The sequence below is a fragment of the Pieris rapae genome, chromosome 7 (genome assembly GCF_905147795.1).
Source record: "Pieris rapae chromosome 7, ilPieRapa1.1, whole genome shotgun sequence".
Taxonomy (NCBI): Eukaryota; Metazoa; Arthropoda; class Insecta; order Lepidoptera; family Pieridae; genus Pieris; species Pieris rapae.
In genome coordinates this window covers 3,925,271-3,947,511 of record NC_059515.1, presented here as the reverse complement: position 1 = coordinate 3,947,511, position 22,241 = coordinate 3,925,271, and the positions used below count along the sequence as shown (strand labels likewise).

Here is a 22,241-nt window from a genome sequence, read left to right as displayed (position 1 = left end):
TCATAAATTTTGATCAGGATTTAAAATATTTTAACTCGGCCGATCGTCACATTTTGATCCAATTTCTTGCTTTGTTTCGCTCGGGTTATGCTTATGCTGGACGCATTTTGTTTTTATTGCTTATTATTTATTACGTTCTCAATACCATAAGTTTTTAGTATTTGTGCGTATTGTTAACTTTAAAAACAAAGTTTTATTAGTATATTATCAGTCTAACCTCTCTCATTGTTCTCAAACCATACATTTCCCCAAACCTGACAATTGTGTGCCTTTCAGGTTAAGATTGAAAACAAATTATGAACTCTGGTCTTATTATTTTAATATAAAATTAAAAAAAGTACCTATCGTCCACCGAACCTTTATTTGTGGTGCAATAATTATAAAGTGATTTGCACGTTTAAAAGGATTAGGAACATTTTAAATAATAGATGTATACGATTTGCAGTATGGTATAGTAGCGTGGACTTGCACCGCATTTGTTTCGTTTTGCGCTGCTTTAGTCTAGTCTAATTAAAACTAGCTCCTCTCAGAAGCTCATTTTCAGGGCACTCCTCTCGGTAGCCCTCACGGGTCGATCTCACTTCTCCGGGGATTTCTGCTCGTTGGGAGTTATTATTACCGATTATTTATTTGTGGATATATAAATAAATTAAATATTTATTTGATTAATCATTAAACGACTTATTATTTTTTAAATAACAAACTTATTTTAATCATAATATATGGTATATGTTTCATTGCTGAATTAAAGATCGAGTAAAGTAATCGTATGTGGTGGCGTAGTTAGGCAAGACTAGGGCTGACGGAGAGATCTATTTTTTATTATACACGAGATGGAGGCTCACCTGATGTTAAGTGATGGACACTCTCAATGTCATAGGTGCGTGTTGCCGGCCTTTTAAGAATTGGTACGCTCTGTTCTTAAAGTACCCTAAGTCGCCTGCCGCGGTTCTACCTCAAGGGTTACTATTTAAAGGGTTCTATTTCTGTAGTAATTTGACTTTAGTCGTGCCTATTGTAGCCTCTTAATCTGCATAGTTTTCATGATATTTAGTTCGCCAAACAGGTATACCAATGATTATACTATTCCCACTAATGATTGAACCTACGGAGTTGGTTAGGAAATAAACTAGACACTTATAAAATATGCATATCGTAAATAAGTCGTTATGCACCATTAAACGATTAAAGCATTTAATCCTTATATAGGCGTTAAAATAACTATATAATTGGATATGTAGTCAGAAACGACACGGCAATAAGGAAGGCTCTATCGGCACTATCTTCATGATTCAATCTTATTTACATTTCACTTTCCAATATAAGCGAACGCTCATAGTGGATAAATAAAAATTACTACTACTATAAAGAGAGATATATGTGAGATACTCTAAGAGACTGTTTTCCTTCACGTCCTCAGTTACGCACAGGAATAATTGCATATTTGTGAGTAAAAATGGAAAGCGAAAAGTTAATAAATAGAAATATTATGTAGTACTTAATAATTTAATTAACGAAACAATTCATTTGTGTCAACATTTTCCTTGTTTGAGCTTTTTTGCTCTCTCCGGCTTTATTATTTTTTTATAACTATATAACTAAATCGTGGGAGTTACATCAGACGCAGGCACTCTTATCTTCACTTCAGCTTTGTTATACGTGTGTGGAAAAATTAATATGCTCCATTATTTTAAGCTCTGCGCGTTTTATAAATATTATATTAGTGAGGACTAGCCATTAACACACGACTTAATGAAACCTAATGTAAAGCTCAGAGTCTAGTTAAGTAAACATTATCAGCTCGGTGTCATTTGATAAGATACAGGTGACATAACATTGATAGTTCGTGTTTGATTCGTGAGCTACACAATTATTACACACCAGTGGTGTAAAAACCATTTTAGGTTCTTAGTCGAGATTTATAGGTAAGTATGCTATGCAAAAACGACGCATTTGACCTTTGCGAGTCATACTCAGCATAGTCAGCTCTAAGGATATAATACGATTCAGAGTCGACACTTTACGCTAAGTTCACACCCAATGCCTTATTTGACATACGGGAGACTACGATACCATTAGTCTTTTTACACCGACACGCGATTGCGATCTCGACTTCAATGTTGAATTGTGAACATAAGGGCTCATAACGACAAGACAGTTTTTCGCCGAGCTTAGCTCCAAAAAACCGGGTTTACTTCCGGTTGTCAGTCTTGTACGGGACACCATGACGCCAACTACACAACGCCGGCCATCAGACCGATAAACCGTCTCGTGGGCATGAGTTGTAAGCATACGCAACGGATATTTAAAGTACTGTAAGAAGACGAATACAATAATGTCGGCATCATTATGATATGAATGCAGAATACCAGTGCTGCATTGTATTTTTTCTTAATCGACCAGCCATCTCTTTTGCCTACATACATTGTAAATTGTTTAGTCCAAGGGTGTTTTCAACGGCACTAGTTTCCTTCGTATTAATGTTTTACCTAAGATGGCAACCATTGGGCTAAACATTTCACAATATCTTTTTGTAATTCTCTAAACACATTATGTAACCTGAAGTTTAATATAAAAAGCACATAAAAGTAATAGCGTGAAATTCACATTAGGCTATAAAATCCAGGTGTTTGAAACGAATAAAAATTATTGTTTCATAATAAAACTTTATAGCTTTATTGCGACATGACATTATATAACTACCGAAGTAATTTTATTACAAGAATTAAAAAAAATCATAAACACTAGGTAAGCAGAAATGAAACTCAAGACTAAGGTGTCACTCCCATCGAGCAGCACCCATATGATAAACTCTTTCAGCAACTTTGCGCTGCCGAGAAACCCCGACTAGCCGATCAAGTGATGCAAATGGAAATGGATATGCTATACATCCAAAGGGATCCCAAGCCAGCGCTTTATTGGAACCTGCAAGGATAACGTATCGTGGCCGTTGCAGATGAGGCAAAGAGAGCCGGACTTAAGCGAGTGAAATACGCCTTGGCCACTTCTACCTCATCTACGTGTTATAGGCCATTAAGCAAAAACAATAAGTGATGTCAAACAAACAAAATATCTTTATTCGTCTAGGTAAACAAGTACACTTATGAACGTCAAAAAAATTAAATTAATTGTAAATTTACATTTACCAGTTCGCAAGTCATGGGCGTAGAGCGGCAAGAATGAAGAATGTCAAATCTGATACTTTCTTTTCTGTAGACATCGAACGAATATCCAATAACCGATTTCATATAAAGCACTAGAGCCCTTACTCTGTATTTTCGAAATTTTCTCTTTCAATTCTGTTCCAAACTGACAGCGATTTCGACGTTCGAGGTAGCTTTCTCAATATCCGTAGCGCTGAGGTCGGAACCTAAAGCGCGTGGTACAAAAACTCATTACTGGAGTTGTTTGTCGGAATTGGAATTTACAGAGGAAGGACCCAGGTGGTTAGCTCGCTAACTATTGGAAGAACATACTCCGAATCAAGACTGGATTGCCTTACCGATTAAACTACGAGATAATAAAACTAAATGGGTATGGTATAGGCAGGTATTAAAGACTTAATTAAATGTTAATATCTGTTATTGTTTTATACTGTGTATTTCTTTCATAATAAAAACTAGATAATGAGATTCTATATTATGTTGTAAGGTTATACAGGAATATGGAATTCTACTCAATCGTCTTCAATATGACCCTAAAATCGAAAAATCTAAAATATAGCTTCAGTAAATTATATCGTACCAGCTGACCTGGCAAACGTTGTTTTGCCATGTATATCATTTATAATAAAAAATAAGGGTTGATCGTAGAGTGGAGAAAATTAGGCGTTATATGTATTAACTTAAAATATTTTTTTTTATCTACAATTGATAAAAAAATTAGGGGTGGTTTACCCTTAACTTTTAGGGGGATGATACATAGATGTTGTCCGATTCTCAGACCTACCCAACATGCACACAAAATTTCATGAGAATCGGGAAAGTCGTTTCGGATGAATTTAACCACAAACACCGCGACACGAGAATTTTGTGTATAAGATTTAAGTTATGCAGTACTTGAGACTAAAGAATTCTTAATCTTTCTAACCCATGAAGACCAATATATAGCGTCGTGTAATAAACGCGAAACTTTAAAATTAAACACTTTCTATACAGCGGCTGCCAAGTAAAATTGGGCAGGTACTTTTTTCTTTAATCTGCCGTAAAGGTCAGCGAAGTTTATTCACCTAACCAGGAAGTTGAACCGCGAATGTCAAAGCTAACCACAGAGAGTTCATATTTCGCGATATTGAGTATCGTGTGAAATTCGCTCGTTCAGATATTTGCTCTACTTGATTCCGTCCTATTCACATTGTGTATAGGCAACAAAGAAATAATATTAGGATTGTTAAGATTTTTTTATAGAACAGGGGGCAAACCGGCAGGAGGCTCACCTGATCTTAAGTGATACCGCCGCCCATGGACACTCTCAATGCCAGAGGGCTCGCGAGTGCGTTGCCGGAAAAAAGATAAAATACAAAATGTTGTTGTTTTCTTTTTTTTTTTAATTTTAATCAGTTATAGGTGTCGTAGTCGTGCCTGATGTGTATGATTTTTAGCCAGCGCTTTTAGCTAGATTCGTGTACATATATATATATATATATATATATATATATATATATATATATAAAATTCAATTGTATAAAACTCTAGGAATTTTCCCATAGGTCACGTTACGATGGTTGTTGTGTGAGATACAATCCAATTACCTCGCCACGCCTTGTCACAACTTGTTAGAGAATAAGATCAATTGGTTCTACATACATATACTTCTATTTTAACTGTCACAAACATTTTCCAACTTATACAGAACACAATAATACGTAGAAACCACAATTTACGGGGCGCCATATGCTGTTGGTTCAATAAAGGATAATTAAGTTAATATTTTAATCGTATTTACACGAAACTCTTGTTATTAAAATGTACATGTTGGTTTTATTAATTATATTTTATTTTCATTACACAAATATACAGTATTATCAATATTATATATTTGTATATACATTTATCAATGGGTATTATAACATTTAACTTGATAGTAAGAATACGAATTATAGAATGAAAAATTGAGTGAAATAAGGTGAGTCTCAGGGTAGATTTATCGCGCAACAAAACTATGTGGATCCAGCTGCAAACTTATGTATTTCCGAACCAATTCGATTTAGGGTCCTCAAAAGAGCGAACAAATTCTTATAAGGCCGCCAACGTACTTGCGAGCCCTCTGACAATGTGAGTGTCAATCGCCGGGTATCGGTTGAGCCCGTTTGCTCTCTGTAATATAAAATAAAATAAATGATTTTCAAATGCATTGTTTAAAATATTTTTTATTTCATGTTCACAGGCAGAATAAATACAATCAAACAAATTCCCGTTAAGAGAAAAAGAATTTCTATAAAGTACTGCAGCAAAGCTCTATTAAGCCCCTCAAAGACACTGAAATATCTCAACCGCTAATCAATGTGTGGCGTTCTTTTTCAACCTACCTTCAAAGCCCGATTACCTCATCGTTGTTTATGTCGCATATATTTTTTAGAAAACAAACAATACTACCATGTTTGAACCTTTGTTCAATTCATTTCTCCACAAAATTATACAGCTTTTGTTAGGCTTGGAAGGCACTGTTGAGTTTTCTTTTCACTAGTTATTACATAAATTTGCTGCAAAAGGTACTGCAAAAAGCGATTTATTGTGAAAAGCGGTGATGCGAGTGGAATTTCGTATTCTGCTTTGATATCCGATAATGAAGCGCAGCTAATCTGAACACTATTACAGCAAAAACTAGTCCTATATAACAGATATTCTTCCTTGTGCAACAGCCTTCCTTACCAGGATAGCATAACAAATATGCGAGTTTCATAAGGCTATATCCAAACCTGTCTTATCGTATCTATTATGTGGCAATCATAAATAGCTATGGTATCTGATTATGTATTAATTTGCTTAAATGGTAAAAACATTTAATGGATTTAATGACCTCAATAGTCACTGCTGTTCTAGTGATTGCTTTTATTAACACGTTCAAGAGCATATTTGCTGAAAAGTTCTAATTAAAATACATTTAGTGTTCGAAAAATCTGCACAGTAGATATTAACGTTTAATATTGTGGGCGAGATATTGAATATATTTTTTTATTTTGTTTTTGTTTGTTACAATATCTGTAATGTAATTTATGGAAAATTCACAATGTTAATGACAATTTACTTTTCATGGATCTATATAAATCTCTTTATTATTAAGGAACTTAAATGATAGCCAGATGAAAAATAGAAAGTTTACAATTGACGCAATTCACAGATAAGAAACGTTTAACGATCTCCCCACACTCCAAACCGCTACACACGCGATTTCTTACATCAAGTCGAGAAACGTGATAAAAAAACCTATTCTCACAGTAACTAAGTGATACCATACCCATATCTAGATTTGCATATTAAAACGGTATTGTAATTATTAGACATACGATATGATATCGACTATGTGACAGCTGAACACAAAAAATATTATTCATTTTAATAATGTGTAAAAAATTGATCTTCAACGTCTACAATATATACCATCTGATACCATAGCAGACAGACTATACAATAAATGCTGTGAGAAACTTTAGTTTAATATGCAGTTTATGTAAAATAGCTATACATTCTTTACGAATACATACAATTTATTTTTGAACAATTGTTACACAGTAGCATTGTAAAAAACAATAGTCGCCAAAATGGGTTAAAACTCGTCACATCGTCGTCACCGGGTCAGGTGTCGGAATCAGCCCCCCGGAGTCCGCCACGTGTGTTGGTCATCACGTTTCTAGATCCCTCTTTGAGAAGTTGCCACGTGCCGTCAACAACGTGATGGGTTGATGGAATGATTGTTCGAAGAACTTCTGTTGTGTCATAAGGCTTCAGTTCCGTCTTTCAAAGTATTTTCACCTCCATATTTGAAAAACTACATGGGTTTAAGATATAAGTTATATAGGTTTAAGAATAATATCTCGTTTGAAGAAAAACACTTTTTTTTATAGAACAGGGGGCAAACGGGCAAGAGGCTCACCTGATGTTTAACGGATTGAAGTTATGTATTATTGTAAACTTATAATCCGTTAAAAAATTGTTTTTCTTTAAATGTGTAAAAGTTATTTTAATTAAAGACAGTAATATCTCTTTTATTCGACTCTTCTTGAATTTTATTGATTTTGGATTGTCATGAACAACCACACTAGAACATTTAACTACGGTACTCGAGTATTTTTTAAGTGCTGCCTTGGATAATAATATATAAATAGCCGCTCGTAAGAATCTATCTATGGTAAGTTAAGCCTATATATGTTTATATTGACGACGTATGAGGTTTTACGGGTACATATTCAAATAAATAAAATCGCATTGTTTTAGTATTTTTTTATTTAAGTTAAGTATTTACCAGTATCCAGGGACACCTGCAACACCAAGAGGTTTGTTTAATTTAATGGAACGTTCTTCTCTCTCTGGAATGCCAACGTCAAGGAATTTTGCATTCTGTCTTGACATTTATTGACTATTATGGTATATTACTTAATGTACTAAAAAAACCTAGTAATTAACAAGCTTCATATTTATTATTATTTATATTATACAACCTATATCTGTATTATATTAACTTATATCTATACAAACGAACATAGCTACAGCAAACTTCTTTTGTTTATGTCTTAAAAATCTAAATACGATTGCTTCGCCATCGCCGGTTGACGTCATTACGTATTTGGTAAATGTATATAACTAAGCGCCTAAAACGCAATTCATGACAAACGACTTATTTATGTCAAACTGACTTAAACTTTATACATATTTATTTTGGGATATAAGGTAAAATCTAGAATGACTACTCTATGACTCCTTAGAGCTATTATGCATATCAATATAGCCCAATAGCCATTGTCAAACAAAACACGACAAAACGACTCTCGTGACATCGTAAATATGTTTCGTTTTAGAAAGTTGTGTTCTCGAGTTTATGGCTCAGCCACTGGGGGGTCATCTGTTCGATTCCATAAGTGCTTTACGGGATAATTTATTTGCTCAATTGTAAAACAATAAACTCAATTGATCATTGGTTAACATTCCAATGCTATTGAATAAGAACGCCAATGGCACCATAGTATAAGAAGCCGTCCGAAGTATGGGACCACAAATTCGTGTCAGAAAATTCAGGTCTGCGAATTGTTTGGTGTTTGGTGCGAATTATATTTAGATAGTACTATCACGCGTAATAGTAGCACTATTATATTATTAGTATTACTAATTTCTGTAAATTACTATTATACTATCAGTTTTTAGAAACAGGAATACTTGAGATAAAGGTGTTTTTTACAGTCAAAAATATAGAGATCTTAAAGTCATCAAACAACTACCAAAGTTGAGAGATTTTTGTAAACATTTCACGTTTAATAAGAAAATTCTCCAAAATTATTAAATACCAATGTCGCGTGAACGCTTAACATCAGTTCAAACGTGTATATAACTGTATTAATAGCGTTAATTAACCGTTGTTACTCGTAATCGTATAGATATCGAAACAGAGAATCGATGTTCACATCACATATTAATCGATGGCACATCGTGTTAACGTCTGCGCCGATCAACGGTAATGAGCGTACGATTATAATTTATTACATTTACAATATACGATTCCGATATTTTTATAAACTTTAGTCTCGTGAATAGTTTTTTTTACTTTTGTTGTAATGATAACAATAACAATTTACATATCACATTTACATAACAGGAGATAAATAAAATAAAATAAATGAAGAAAATAGATGTAACTGAGTCTTACTGTTAAAGTCGTTTACTTCTACATACCACATAAATAATGTAAAAAGAACCTATAACTCCACTAAACTAATCAATATAAAAATAAACAAAGTTTATTGCACAATCGAATGGCGGTGAACGAGGAATTGAAACATTTAGATAGATCCAACACGGCTTCTCAAATCTATCCTAATTTCCTCTCTTAATCGTTTCCTCCTGTTCCCTTGAACTTGAATAGTACACAGTTTTGGGCTTTAGGCATTCCATAAATGAAACGTCTGCAATATTTCGTTCAAGTTAAATTTTTATTAAGATCATAATAGCATAGATCAGTGTAGTCTAAGATAGGTAGTAAAAGAGTCTATAGTACTTATTAAGGCAATAAAATAAATTTTTATAGATATGTAATCTAAAATAAAGATCATTTCTTTTTTAGAAGAAAAGGGTCTAAAGAGAAATGGCTAGTGTTGTGTTATACTAGTAATAACAAAAAAGAATTCTATTTTTATTGCTATACTTGATTAGTGTTATAAAGTTATTATAGTCGTGTATGCGGCGGATAAATAGGTTTCATTTTAGTATTGGATAAGAGCACCTTTAATCGATACTAAGATCCAAGATTACCCTTTTAATGTCCAAGATTAATCACGACTTTATGGAAGATAAAAATTACATGGAATTTATATCGGCTCATTTAAAATTATGGTCGCAATCGTACCATATAAAAGGTAGTTTATAAAGATGTAAACTTCGATACAAGAGTAATTTCCACATATAATGACGCCTCGAGGCGCTAAAGTCGCGTTTATATTTTTAATAATCACCGCTTAATTACATCTGAATACTGATAATGATGATATATCGCTATAATTTGACATAATTGTTAGGTAAAGTAGAAAAAATTGAATTTTATTACTCAACTTAAGGTTTGATTGAAAATTATTTTTATTACAGTTATCTCGACGGAAATGTTACTTGTACTTGTTTTAGTACTTTTTGTTACGGTTTAAAATTCGTATTTTTCAATAAGGTTTTTGCCTTAAACAATAAATTTTTTATAGGTTTACCATTCTTGGAAATGTTTGAAATAAGTAATAATAAGATGAATGATGATAATAATGAAAGTTAGCTTAACAAGCACACACTAGACGAAAAAAGATAAACAATGAAATACAAAAATACACCTAAGATATCGGGCCCGACTGAATAAGGAAAGACAGTGCTGTACTATTTCTTTTAATGGCTTTCTGGATGTTCTCCTGTCCTCCAGATGCAGCAATTTTTTTTCAGTCGCAATCCCCGTCAACTGACTCACGTTACGAAGCCATAATTTTTCCTTCCTCGGTTTAATACATCATAATTAATTGAAGGAGGTTGTAATCCTTCACTTCTTTGTTAATCACTTCTTTGTTAATCACTTATTTGTTAATCTAAATCAATCTTAAAATTCCGGCAAAGCACTCGCGAGCCCTCTGGCATTGAGAGTGTCCATGTGCGGCGGTATCACTTAATATCAGGTGAACCTCCTGCCCGTTTGCCCCCTGTTCTATAAAAAAAAAATTATTCTCACTTAAACGCACAAAAAATTTCACCATAATCGGTTCAAATTAGGAACAACTGTAAAATATAATGACTAGACGAGGTTTCCCTTTTCGTCAAGAATAAGAGTTTTGTTTAATTAATTTTGAAATCATATAAACTAGAATCGAGCAGTGTCTGATTTGTATCAGATATTTTTATCAATACTTGCGAAAGTACCGCAGCTGCCAAGTGTCAATAACCTTAATAATGAGCCTAGGTTCGGCTCTAAATAGATATAAGGAATGATAGTATACTCGTTCTTTTCTATTGTAATTAATTTATTAAAACGATTTGGTGGTCATTGTATGAAATATACTGTCACTATTACAATATAAATATAGGTAAGGCTTCAGTATTCTGTATCTTTTTCATGATCAATTGTTAGTCTAATGGGCCACTTGTAATCACTCTTCTGTTCAGAATTCCGGTTTCTGAACTGTGAACCCATTAAAAAAATCAATTGGTGCACTGTAGTGATTGAAATAAACGCCCTCTGGGCCAATACTGCTCACAACAATAAAATCTTAATATATGAGTATATTTTATAACGAGCGTAACCACCGTTGGTTTGAGTCAGTTTTTGGGTAGGTTAATCTGATTTGAGCTAACTCCATTAGAGCATTAGGACGTCATTTATTTTAAATGATTACATAATATATCATAAACAGTATTTGATATGATTCTAAACAACGTAACGAACTTAGTTCTGTAGCATTTATTTTAATGATTATTTTTCGTAATTTAAAAAAGTACACTTCGAAAAGAAAACATTCCTATTCTAAAGCTAAAGCTATTTCAAAAGCTCGACCTTAGGTTTTTATACATTTTTAAACATATGGTTAAAGGTTTAAATATTATATAGTGTCTGCTAGTTTTAAACTCGATTAAGACATCCTGAAATGTTAAAACTCATAATCGTTAATGTCTTGTTAGAATTTCCGTGTTTCAACCTACAGCAATCGGCGTTATAAACAGACCTATTAAACGCTCTTATTATTTTTATAGTTACCAAAGTAAGGCTTAAAATGAACGAACGATTCCACGTTTAACTATACAATATATAAGAAACATAATTACATGCACTAATATTAGTTTCAATTAAATATGTTTACTTATTTGGGATAAACGTTATGATTAAAATGTTCCCCCTTTTGAATTGTTACATTTTTGTTCTATTGGAAATACACATTAACTATAGGAATCAATGTATGCGCATTCTTATTAAGAACGAAACGGCGCGAAATAACCCTTCAGACTAACAGCGACATCCCATAGACAATGAGTCTAGAAATATGCCTGAAACTGTTATAACAACAAAATAATCGCTATAACCGCTCAATTGTAAAGAGCCTAAAAGAAATTTTTCAGAGAAGTTGTAAATATAAACACTTTACGAGCCCTTCCGTTTTCATATTATTTTAATGTTCTCAAAATATTTGGGTATAACTCCTCAAATTAGATGTTTATTGAAACATAAAACACGTTATAGTTTCATCCTTTTACAGTGGCCACTTTACCAATATGATGACAGATTTATTGATAATTATTTAACTTCTTGACTCAATTTGGAAAGTTCAAAAGAGTGCAAGAAATCTTTATATAAGACTTTTTAATTTTTTTAGTTTCAGTTATTATTATAATTATTATATTATTATTTTCGCTTGCTTGCTTGCTTATGTTCTAATACATATAATTGATATATGTAGGTTGTTTTAGAACGTATAAGAATATAAAAGAAATTTTCATTATTCGCACAGATTTTAACACAGAATCGGGCAGAACAAATATTTCAATGTGACAAACAAAACACAACCAAAACGAAAAATTTGCAATAGATCATGGATAAGAAAACTATTCCATATTGATCAGAAAACTCCGGGAGCTGGTAGATAAGCCATCGACTTTATGGAGATTATTTTAATAAATTGTAGAAAATCTAAGCTTTGTTTACCGAACATTTAATATACAATATTATACGTGCTTAAGTAATGACCACTCATTATTACGATATAAATATGATATAGACATTAAAATATATGTCTTATATCTATATACAAGTATCGAATATCTCTGCAACTCTTCGTACTTTCAAAATTAAATTTATCGTTGTCTGGAGTCGGACCAAGAGGAAATTTATTTTTAGGAAATGACAATATTCTTGAAGACCGAAATATTGTCGGTCAAGTTTGAGCTAAAACTTTTTAAGAGAAATTGAAATAATTTTTACGGGATAGTTTGTATGAGGAAGGCTTTAAAATATTTTGAGCTTGTTTGATTTATAAATTATCTTCAAAAGGCAAATTGAATTACCAACTTTAGACGAACTTTACCGCTAAGCCTTCTCTCAAATGACGTGAGTTTGCGGGTCTATTTGAAACCACCATATACCCGCTACGACTCGTAGCAATTGACTGGATTTATAGATAAAAAAAGCGAAAATTTCTACGCTAGTAATAATTTTAAAAACCCTGAGTAAATTTTACGTCTAAGGTTATTAAAATGTCCTCCTATCTAGTTCCGTCTGCAAGTTATGACGCGATAAATTCATAAATACACACACGTAGGTCACAATATGGTTTAAAATAATCGCAGTTCTAACATTGACCTCATTCTGTGGAGGTCTCGAGTCTATTTGCTATAATATTTATAGCTTTGTTAGAGAACAAACGACCGGAATGTTTGCAGTCGGAAGTAACACGTACAAAATGTAAAGCTAACCTTTTAGTGTTAATTTATATAATAAATAAACATGACAAATTATTAAAAAAATCAATAGCAAATAGTACGTTTAAATTGTAAGATTTTCAGTAGATGTAAAGAATGAAAAAGTATTGTAGTTTTTATTTTATTACTCAACATTTTTATTTTAATGGATTAAATTTACTTTCGAATAATACGTTCTTATTAAAAACCTGTCTGAAATCCCTAAAATAATATTCGTGCATATACGTCAGGAATAAAGAATTATTCTTTCGAAATTCTATAGAACATTTGTTAGAAGCTCTTTTTAATCATGTTTTCCTAGTACGAGTATAAATACGTTTTCAGCATAGTTGCAATAGAAAACTGCTGTGTTATCTGCAAAAACTTTTCTCAACAGTTGTTTGTATACTGCTTTGTTATTTTCTCATAGATTTACGTAAAAATATTTTACCTTCATATCTTTAGTGCTTTTTTTTCTAAATAATCACAATCAGAAACTACAATTATCTATATCTATAATATATTTAATATCTTTTGCTCCTAATTACTTTAAACAACATACTTATTACTTATGCACTTTCAACGAAAAAAAACACTGAACAATACAAAGAAATGTTTAGAAACATCGTCTCTGAGCCTCTTTTAAAATGAGCCTCTCCCCTGTAACTGCTAAAAGTTATTTAAAAAAAAAGTAATTAATAAATATTATTCTAGCATTATAACAGTCTTTACTAACAAGTTTATATTTTGCTGACTGTACAGTGTACACAGTACTATGTGTTTGCGTGTTTTTAGACCTAGATTTGAATCGCTGCGTAATGCGATTAATTTATAGTAAGAAGCTACGGAAATTGTTAAACGAAAAAGATCATGTCAATCTCATTTATAAAAAAATCTAATTTCCTTTCATCTACAGTGCATTGATGTTTGCTATTCATTAAATGGCCTAATAGGGCCTATAATGGACAGATTTTATTGATTATAGTCAGCCTTGTGGGCAATCGATTACCATTTCATTTATCTGTAAAAATATAGTGGCGTTAAAACCGTTTCTAGATATGGGCCTCTTTGGGCCAGATTTGTGTATCTGCACTAACACACACACACACACACACACACACACAGGTGTCAAAAAGGCGCAGCAACGAAAGAAAATTATATAATCTAATTCATCATTGATTTGATTGTTTTAATAATGTCTGTAATGTCTTAATACAAGCAAGCTTAATACAAGAAAACGAAAGATTAATAAATAATGTTCGATGTCGGACATGGCCTCAATAATTAGCACGAATCTAAATTTGCGCACAGTTGGTGTTATGCTGTTTATCCAGTGTGGCTTTAGTTATGCCTAAATTTTCCGATTTATGAAGATTGGCTACTGCGATGCTGTCAATGAGAACAAACGTTTAAAATGTTCTCCATAAACATATATAATGGCGTGGCAATTATGCAAGGTATTTTTCTGCGCGTTTGAACTTATTCACAACAAAATCATACAACGTATATAAAAATGATTAGTAAAACTATAGTAACGTAACAGTATTGTTAACAAAATAAAAAGCCTACTAATTTAGGAGTGAAATACCCATAAATCACTTTTCGCAGAATTTAAAATAGTTTAAAAAAATGTTATGATGTGATGTGATAAGCATTAATAGTACATTCTAAATTCTTATTTTAAAATTCAAATGTTGTAAGACCCTTTCGCTCTTATTAATCATGGCCTAAATATCGTGCATAATACAACCTAAAGATTACGACGTTTTTTTGTAATTATCCTTAAAACAATTTTTTTTATAATAAAGCCGTTGGAGTAGTTAATGTTAATGTGTAGTATAATAGTTTTTCTCTGTTTATATATGGATTAAAATATAATTCAAAGCAATCGCCCATCTTTAAATACGCGTCGGCCTTTCCCGTGTGCGTCACAGTTGGTCTATGAACAAAAATAATCAGGTCTGTTAGTAATTAATGAAAATAGCTCGCTTATATTTTCTCTTCTTCCCCTGTTATTGACGTGTCTTGTTTAATAAATACATTAAATACATGTCTGAAACAATAATATTGATGTTTTCGTTTTCACCCACGCGACAGTAAGAATTCAAACAATTGATAGTTTAACTTCCAGATTTCAAACTAACACAATAGCGATTTTATTATAGACATAGACATATAATTTATTAAGAGGTAATGTTTGCGAGGTTGTAGGAAGTAATTTCTAAATCTAGTGAACTGCTTTTAAAATTAGTTTTAACAATAGAAAGCCACATCATTTGTCGTAGTTATGTATCATATTATATTTTTATTCAAAAATTTAAAAGACTTTTTACGTTTTGAAAAAGTGGTCGAACGAAACATGTCTTACACTGAAAATAGTTGTAGGGGTTTATACATACTAAAAATCAGCAATAGCATGTTTTCTGCCGCGTTTATTTGTCTGTTCACAGTATACTTAAAAACTACTGCACAAAAATTGAAGCGGTTTTCACCTATATATAGAATGATTACACTACGAGTTTATATATACTATATAATAAAATAAATATTATTCAGAGGGCAGTATTGTTTGAAATGAAAAATGATAATATAACTTTAGAAGGCCCAACTCCTTTATAGCTTAGTTTTCTCCGTTATTATTGTTAAAAATATGCCAAACCTTTCTCCTTAATAATTCTATAGTTTTATTGTTCTTCAATCTGTAAAATGTTTAGTAGTTTTAAGTAATTGTCTTAGGTGATATATGAATAAATATTTTACGAATCATCTATGAGAGTAATAACAGCGTTCATTGAACAATAACACTATGACGGCTTCATTGTTTCTCGAGAGATGTATCTCAGTTGTAACAAACACTTGTGGGCGATGTATTGTGCGATCTATAAATCTAAATTCTTATATCTATAGTAATATAAACTTGAGGAGTTGAACGAGCCTCAGCAACTACAGGTTTGAAATAAATAATATATATTTATATTACTTATATTATAACTCCATGTAGTTTTTTCTGATATTGACGGTGCCGAAACGGATTTGTATATATGTAAATTCTATGAGTTAGAAAAAAAATATTTGTGTCTATGGAAGCTTATACTATAATTACGAATTGTTTTTTTTTATTGTAATTAAAAACGATAGATTATTGAATTTATTACGATTATATTAAAAAAAATAACAATATAATGGGAAATAATATCCTTTGATCATTAGGCGCGGATATTTCGATAACCCGCAGTTATTTTTTAGATGCTTTACCCACATTTATATGCTCCATACTCCATTAAGAGAACGAATGAATATGATACTAAAATTAATTATTTGTTTCAGGTATTTCGCATACCCGTCAAGTGGTGACTGTTTAGTGATAAAGTGCAATCAATCAGTGTACATGAGTGAAAAAGTGATTTTAAGTGAGAAAATGACGAACATTACGCCGGAGACCAGAATCATGATGATGCGGTCTGATGACAGCCGACAAGGTTATAGAAGACAGGTAAGATATATATATATAATTTGTGAAAACTTACATTTTATGTAAAATATGCTTCTGTACGGCCAATTTATTTCAATTGCACAGGTCGTGTTAGTTTCAAGGCGTAAAAAGTAATATGCGGGATTATCTGCACTATTAAGAATAGCTCTTTAAATTTAAGGAGTTTCTTAAAATTTAAATGAAAATAATTATAATACTCCTGAATCATTTTACTAGTAGAATATAATTAACTTATATTTATATTTCAAGTAATACATTAAAATTATTACTATAAATAAAACTTACTTATTATAAAATTTTGCTCCCTATGTCCGTTTCATTTGCATTTCTTCATGTGTTGACATCCCCTATGTATTTCCTTATATATTTCTAAATCTTTAAAGAATACAGTCCATTCAATAGAAGTTACAATTATTAAAGCCAGTATCAATATAAAAAATATCAAAGTGTCAACATTAAAAATAACAAATATTAAAACACATATAATAAATTCATATTGTATTTTCGTTCATTTAAACGTTTTTCTATTCTTAGAAAGAAGCCTTTCAAAGTTCTATTCCAATAAAAGTTTCCCCGGGAACACTTGATCAAATTATATGTATTTTGCTCTTATGTTGTACATTTTTACTTCTGTAGTTTTAATTCTCAACAACATATTACATACAACTGTAACATTTATTATAAATATTATGCAATTTCAGGCTACTAGTGTATTCTAAAATGCCTCGAAGTTAGTTTAAAGATAAACACTTTTTTTTTACTACAACATATTACCACGTATCACCTTGTGTGTGTTCAGTAGCAAAAAAAAAATATTTCAGGCAGTAATTATTATTTTTATATAGATTTTTTATGATACAATTTAGCGACCCTATTATAAGTGACATGCGACATAAGTGCTACATCAGGTATCATATCAAAACAAATGCCGTCCTTCCTAAATAAAACATTGCTTGTGAAAATTTAACTTTATGTCCTTAGAAGAAGGTTCAATTTTAAATCTATATATTTCCAAATCTGAGTCAGTGTGCCGTACATTGACCCCTTCCAAATGTTCGCTTCAATCTAGCAATGCTTTTAGATAATGTCACTAGTGATGTTAGTATTACGTCGATGATTTATCGCTTTAAATAATGAAAATAGATTAACCTACATTATTATGTCATATTATGAACGGGATATTTTGTGTGGCCGATATTTGTAACAGACAAAAATTAGTTCGGTGAAGTGTAGTCAGTTAAATCTGCGTGTTCGTAAAAAATTTCAATTTTATTAAAATTTTGAGGTTATAGCATGTTTTATATATTAATTCACCTCCTCCAACTTTGTGGTTACCAGTAGGTTAGTTTAGAGGTCCAAAGTATAAATCCTCGCGTTTATTTAAATAGGACTATATAATAATATAAATAAATAAACTGAAGAAATATTGGTTGATGTGTATGACATGACTACATGTTTTTGTATACTTATTATGTTCATAACTTGACAACTATTGACGTAATATATGTATTTAGCAACGTGGCATTTCAGTGTAAATGATAAATGTTCTATTTTATTATCTGTTCCATATTAAATTACATATTTAATGATGATATTGCTTATGTTAAGCTATTGTTTTAACTCATCATATTCATGACTCACTAACCTTATGTACTAACGTAACGTCCTATGACATTTTAAAGAGAAAATGAATAATTTATGCAAGATAAATGATATATTAGATATTTGTTACATTTAGGGCCTGTTTCACAATGTATGGATAAAGTGCCAAATAGCTATGCAACACATAAATTATTCGAAAGATAAAAGTTCCAAATAAGATACTTCGAATTTCATGACGTATAGCGCTATCTGACAGTCGTGAAACGCAAAAATACTATTTATCATACCAATAAGTAACAAATAGCTTATTTGGAACTTATCCGGACATTGTGAAACAGGCCCTAAATGAAATAAAAAATATCGACAACTTTGTATATCCAATCACTATAAGTAAAACGTTGCGCTCGTAACATTGATCGATTTTGAACAGTCGCGTGCTGGTACAGCACTGTACAGAGTGATGTTACCAAACCCTAAATTACTGCTTAGGTATAAATCACTATTACTAATGATTGGAAAATATGTAGTATGAACTTTACCAAAAATAAAAATCTTTACACACACCTGATTTAGATTATATTTCACTAGGGTTGACTGTCAGGACTTACTTGTTCTATATTATTCATTAAGAAAGGTAATCTTTATATAAGTTTAAGCTTAACAAAAATCGTTGACAATATTTAAAAGACTTTTATATGAATGGAAAAAAATCTTCTAACATAATAAAATATATCTAGCCACTTTGCTTTGTGCAAATGGAAACGATAGAGGTTACATGTTACCTTTTGTGATTAAAGTGATTGAGCTTTAGTATACATACTTTTATTTATGTTTCCATACTTCTGTGTTTGTTTTGTTTGTTTAATTTCTAATTAACGTCGTTTCTGCTAATAGGTGTTAGCAGCTCTGGCAGTATCCCTTGGACCGTTCGCAGCTGGTCTCAGCAAGGGTTACATGTCTCCAGCAATCGCCAGTATGCAAGAATCAAGGCTAAATGGATCCTTCACCGTCACCGATCAACAGGCCAGTTGGATCGCGAGTTTGAGCTTATTGGGTGAGTGTTTTATCTTAATCAGCAACTTGCAACTTTCATGCCTGAGGTTCGGATCCCCGGCACTAATGACTTTCTCAGCGTGCTAGAATCTGGAAGAGTGCCCATCACACTGGCATTAAAATTGAACCCTTTTGGGTTAAGGCGCATGTTGGCACTCCGGGAAACGAGAGGGTAGGCGCTATCACGGGGCTAGCCGTTTGGGAGAAGGGGACGGGAATAGGGTACGATGCGTATCCGTTGTCCTCCTTGCCTTACACCCAAAACGTCGACGGCGTTTGTCACAGTTGGCTAGACCTACTTCCCTGTTAGAACAACAAATGATCATGAAACAGATACATAAATGTGTGGTACATATATAGAAGGTTGTAGGGATACTGTTTTGTTTGATGTTATAAATTAATACGGCTTTAGTCTTCTACTTCTGAACTCTAAGCAGAAACATTTGATACGTCAACCAGGATCAAGCAAAGTATACGAGTTCCTTAACATGAATATTGGGTCGTATCGCTTTTCTTCCTAATACCCACAGAGTCCCTCAAGATTTCCATTCAAAAATGAATGATTACCATTAATTTTTCCAATCAAATCGTATAATGTCACCAATAAATGTCTGTATGCGCTATGCCGCGTAATAAGTTTGTACATATATATTACAATAGTTAATTTAATATATGTATTATAACTATTTCATAAGATATCTTTAGTATACGAGAAGGTAGTTAAATATTCTTCTCAATTATAATCTAATACGCGAATAATGATCATTTTAATCATTGGCCATGGATAAAACGTGTTCTGTATAACAACAGGTTCGAACCCCGGGTGGATTAAAGTGTAAATTGCGAACAAGATTAAAGCAATAAACGTAAGAATTATATCGCTATTCGTGATTTATAGTATCGCTCGAATTGCCTTTTGTTATAAACAATACATTTTACGATGTGTATTGTGGTAAAATATTGATTGTTACTAGTTTCGTTACACACATGTGCATCCAGATTCCAGATATTCTTAATTTTACTATAAGAGAATTCATATCACCATGTATTACAATACAGTCAACAAGACAGTCTTACAAGACTGTTTTGTTAAAAATCGTCATCGCAAATATTCGATGTACGGAACCAATATATATAAGGAATATATATGAAGCAATATATATGAAGAGGTTTATCATATTTCCTTATATTTATATTGGTGAGATTTTTCCGTAAGTTAATTGGACAAATTTGTTATCACAGATTTTTAATGCTGTTACGAGGGCCTCTTTTTAAACAATTTAAAATTAGACTTAAAACCTGGAAGGCTTATTAGACCTGGGTCCAACAAGGCTTCGTTTTCCAAGGAAACTGTACTACAAAAGCATAAAGCGATATTTGTACGCAGAAATATTTCTATAACAAGCCTTCACACAATAGTACTAATCAGTATAGTAATATTAAACTTTTCTCCAAGGCCAAGCAAGAAAAGACGAATAAACGTGTTAAAACAAAAGATTACATGAATTGTTGCACATTAAACGGAGACTGCACACGATGAAAGCAGCAGTAAAAGCCTAGCTAACTATTGTAAGTACTAAACTGGTTGTTGCAAACAATGCAACTGTAGAATACCTAAGTATTTCTGGAACTGCGTACTTGGTAAACACTAATACTACGCGGAAAGAACTTTTTTTCGTATTTTCAAAAAACTTTATAAACCAGAGATAAAAGAGTCGGAACCAGCTTATAGTTTTTCTGTGGTTTACGTTAATTTTGACTGTGTAAAATTGTATTCGCAAAAATTGTACATTGTTAATAGGCCGGCAACGCACTCACGAGCCCACTGGAATTGAGAATGTCCATAAACGGCTGCGTCACTTAACTTCAGATGAGCTTCCAGTCCGTTTGACACTGCTCTTTAAAAAAATCTTATAAATATCTGAATGGTTCTTATTTTTGGGACATTATGAAGATATAATTAAACACTTAGGCACTTACTTTTTTGGACACTGGATTTTTTAAAGACTTATATGTCGCAGTATTGTATGCGACTTTTATCTCAGGTTTTACCATCGAACTGTGCACCAATAAAATTTATATGTGCGCATTTAACGTACGATAAATCATTGTGAGCAAACCCAAGAAGTTGACGGTGAGTGTCAGGCACAGGCTGACTTGCATATTAGAAAAAATCTAATCTAATAGAAAAGTTACAAACTGATACATAAATTTAAGGCTCAGACTAAAAGGTAGCGTCGGCTGTTCACACGAATATTTTCAAATTATTTTCTGTATTAAAAAGATTGAAATAACATTTAAATAAATTAGGAAGTATAGTATTAAACCAACAACGTACGATTGGTTTACGGATGTTGAGCCAACGTTCGGCATGTTGTCTCTGCTAATTACGAATGTTTGTCTGTTTGACAATGCGCCGACTTTGATGGCATGTGCAAATGTTAGTAATGGAGGCTGTATGGACGGGATGGAGCGCACTTAACATTAAGTGTTGACTTCTAATATCTGCGATACGAGTTTCAAAACACATATAATAACTTACAGAAGGATTAACAGTCGTATAGATTTTTAATTAAATTGAAACGTAATTATGATATAAAGATATTTTAAGTATAGACAGGTCTTAACACCACTACTCTGAGGTCTCTGTGCATGTTGAGACGCATAACTGTATTCATTTAGTCAGACCAACGGGTAGGCGATTGTTTTTTCAAAAAATAAAAATCTTGTAGTATACTAGATACTTTTAGATTTTACATTCATATTTTAACATCATTTATAATGCCTATAAATATGTCCCATGCCTACTTTAGCTTTCTCTATATCAAACCGTTATATAGACCAAATGTGGCGTATTATAAACCTATTTCTCAGTCTTGTTTTATGTCCTGTACAAGTAAAAGCATCATAATTTATTCCGTTTACATCGTATCGTGAAATATTATTTTGTAAGCCTAACTGAACCTAATTTCCAT

General features: G+C 32.1%; 1 protein-coding gene across 2 annotated transcripts in view; it reads left to right on the top strand.

Moving 5' to 3' along the window:
* LOC110993799 (facilitated trehalose transporter Tret1) overlaps nucleotides 1–22,241 on the top strand; it is a 52,906-nt gene that overhangs the window by 20,945 nt on the left and 9,720 nt on the right. The window contains exons 1-3 of one of the 2 annotated variants that reach the window (XM_022260183.2): nucleotides 15,938–16,067; nucleotides 16,446–16,611; nucleotides 19,108–19,267. In XM_022260183.2, the coding sequence (XP_022115875.2) occupies nucleotides 16,507–16,611; nucleotides 19,108–19,267 (265 nt within the window). In that variant the 5' untranslated portion in view covers nucleotides 15,938–16,067; nucleotides 16,446–16,506. Of the gene's footprint in view, nucleotides 1–15,937; nucleotides 16,068–16,445; nucleotides 16,612–19,107; nucleotides 19,268–22,241 lie in introns of those variants that run through there. The other variant, XM_022260182.2, reaches the window with a different exon arrangement.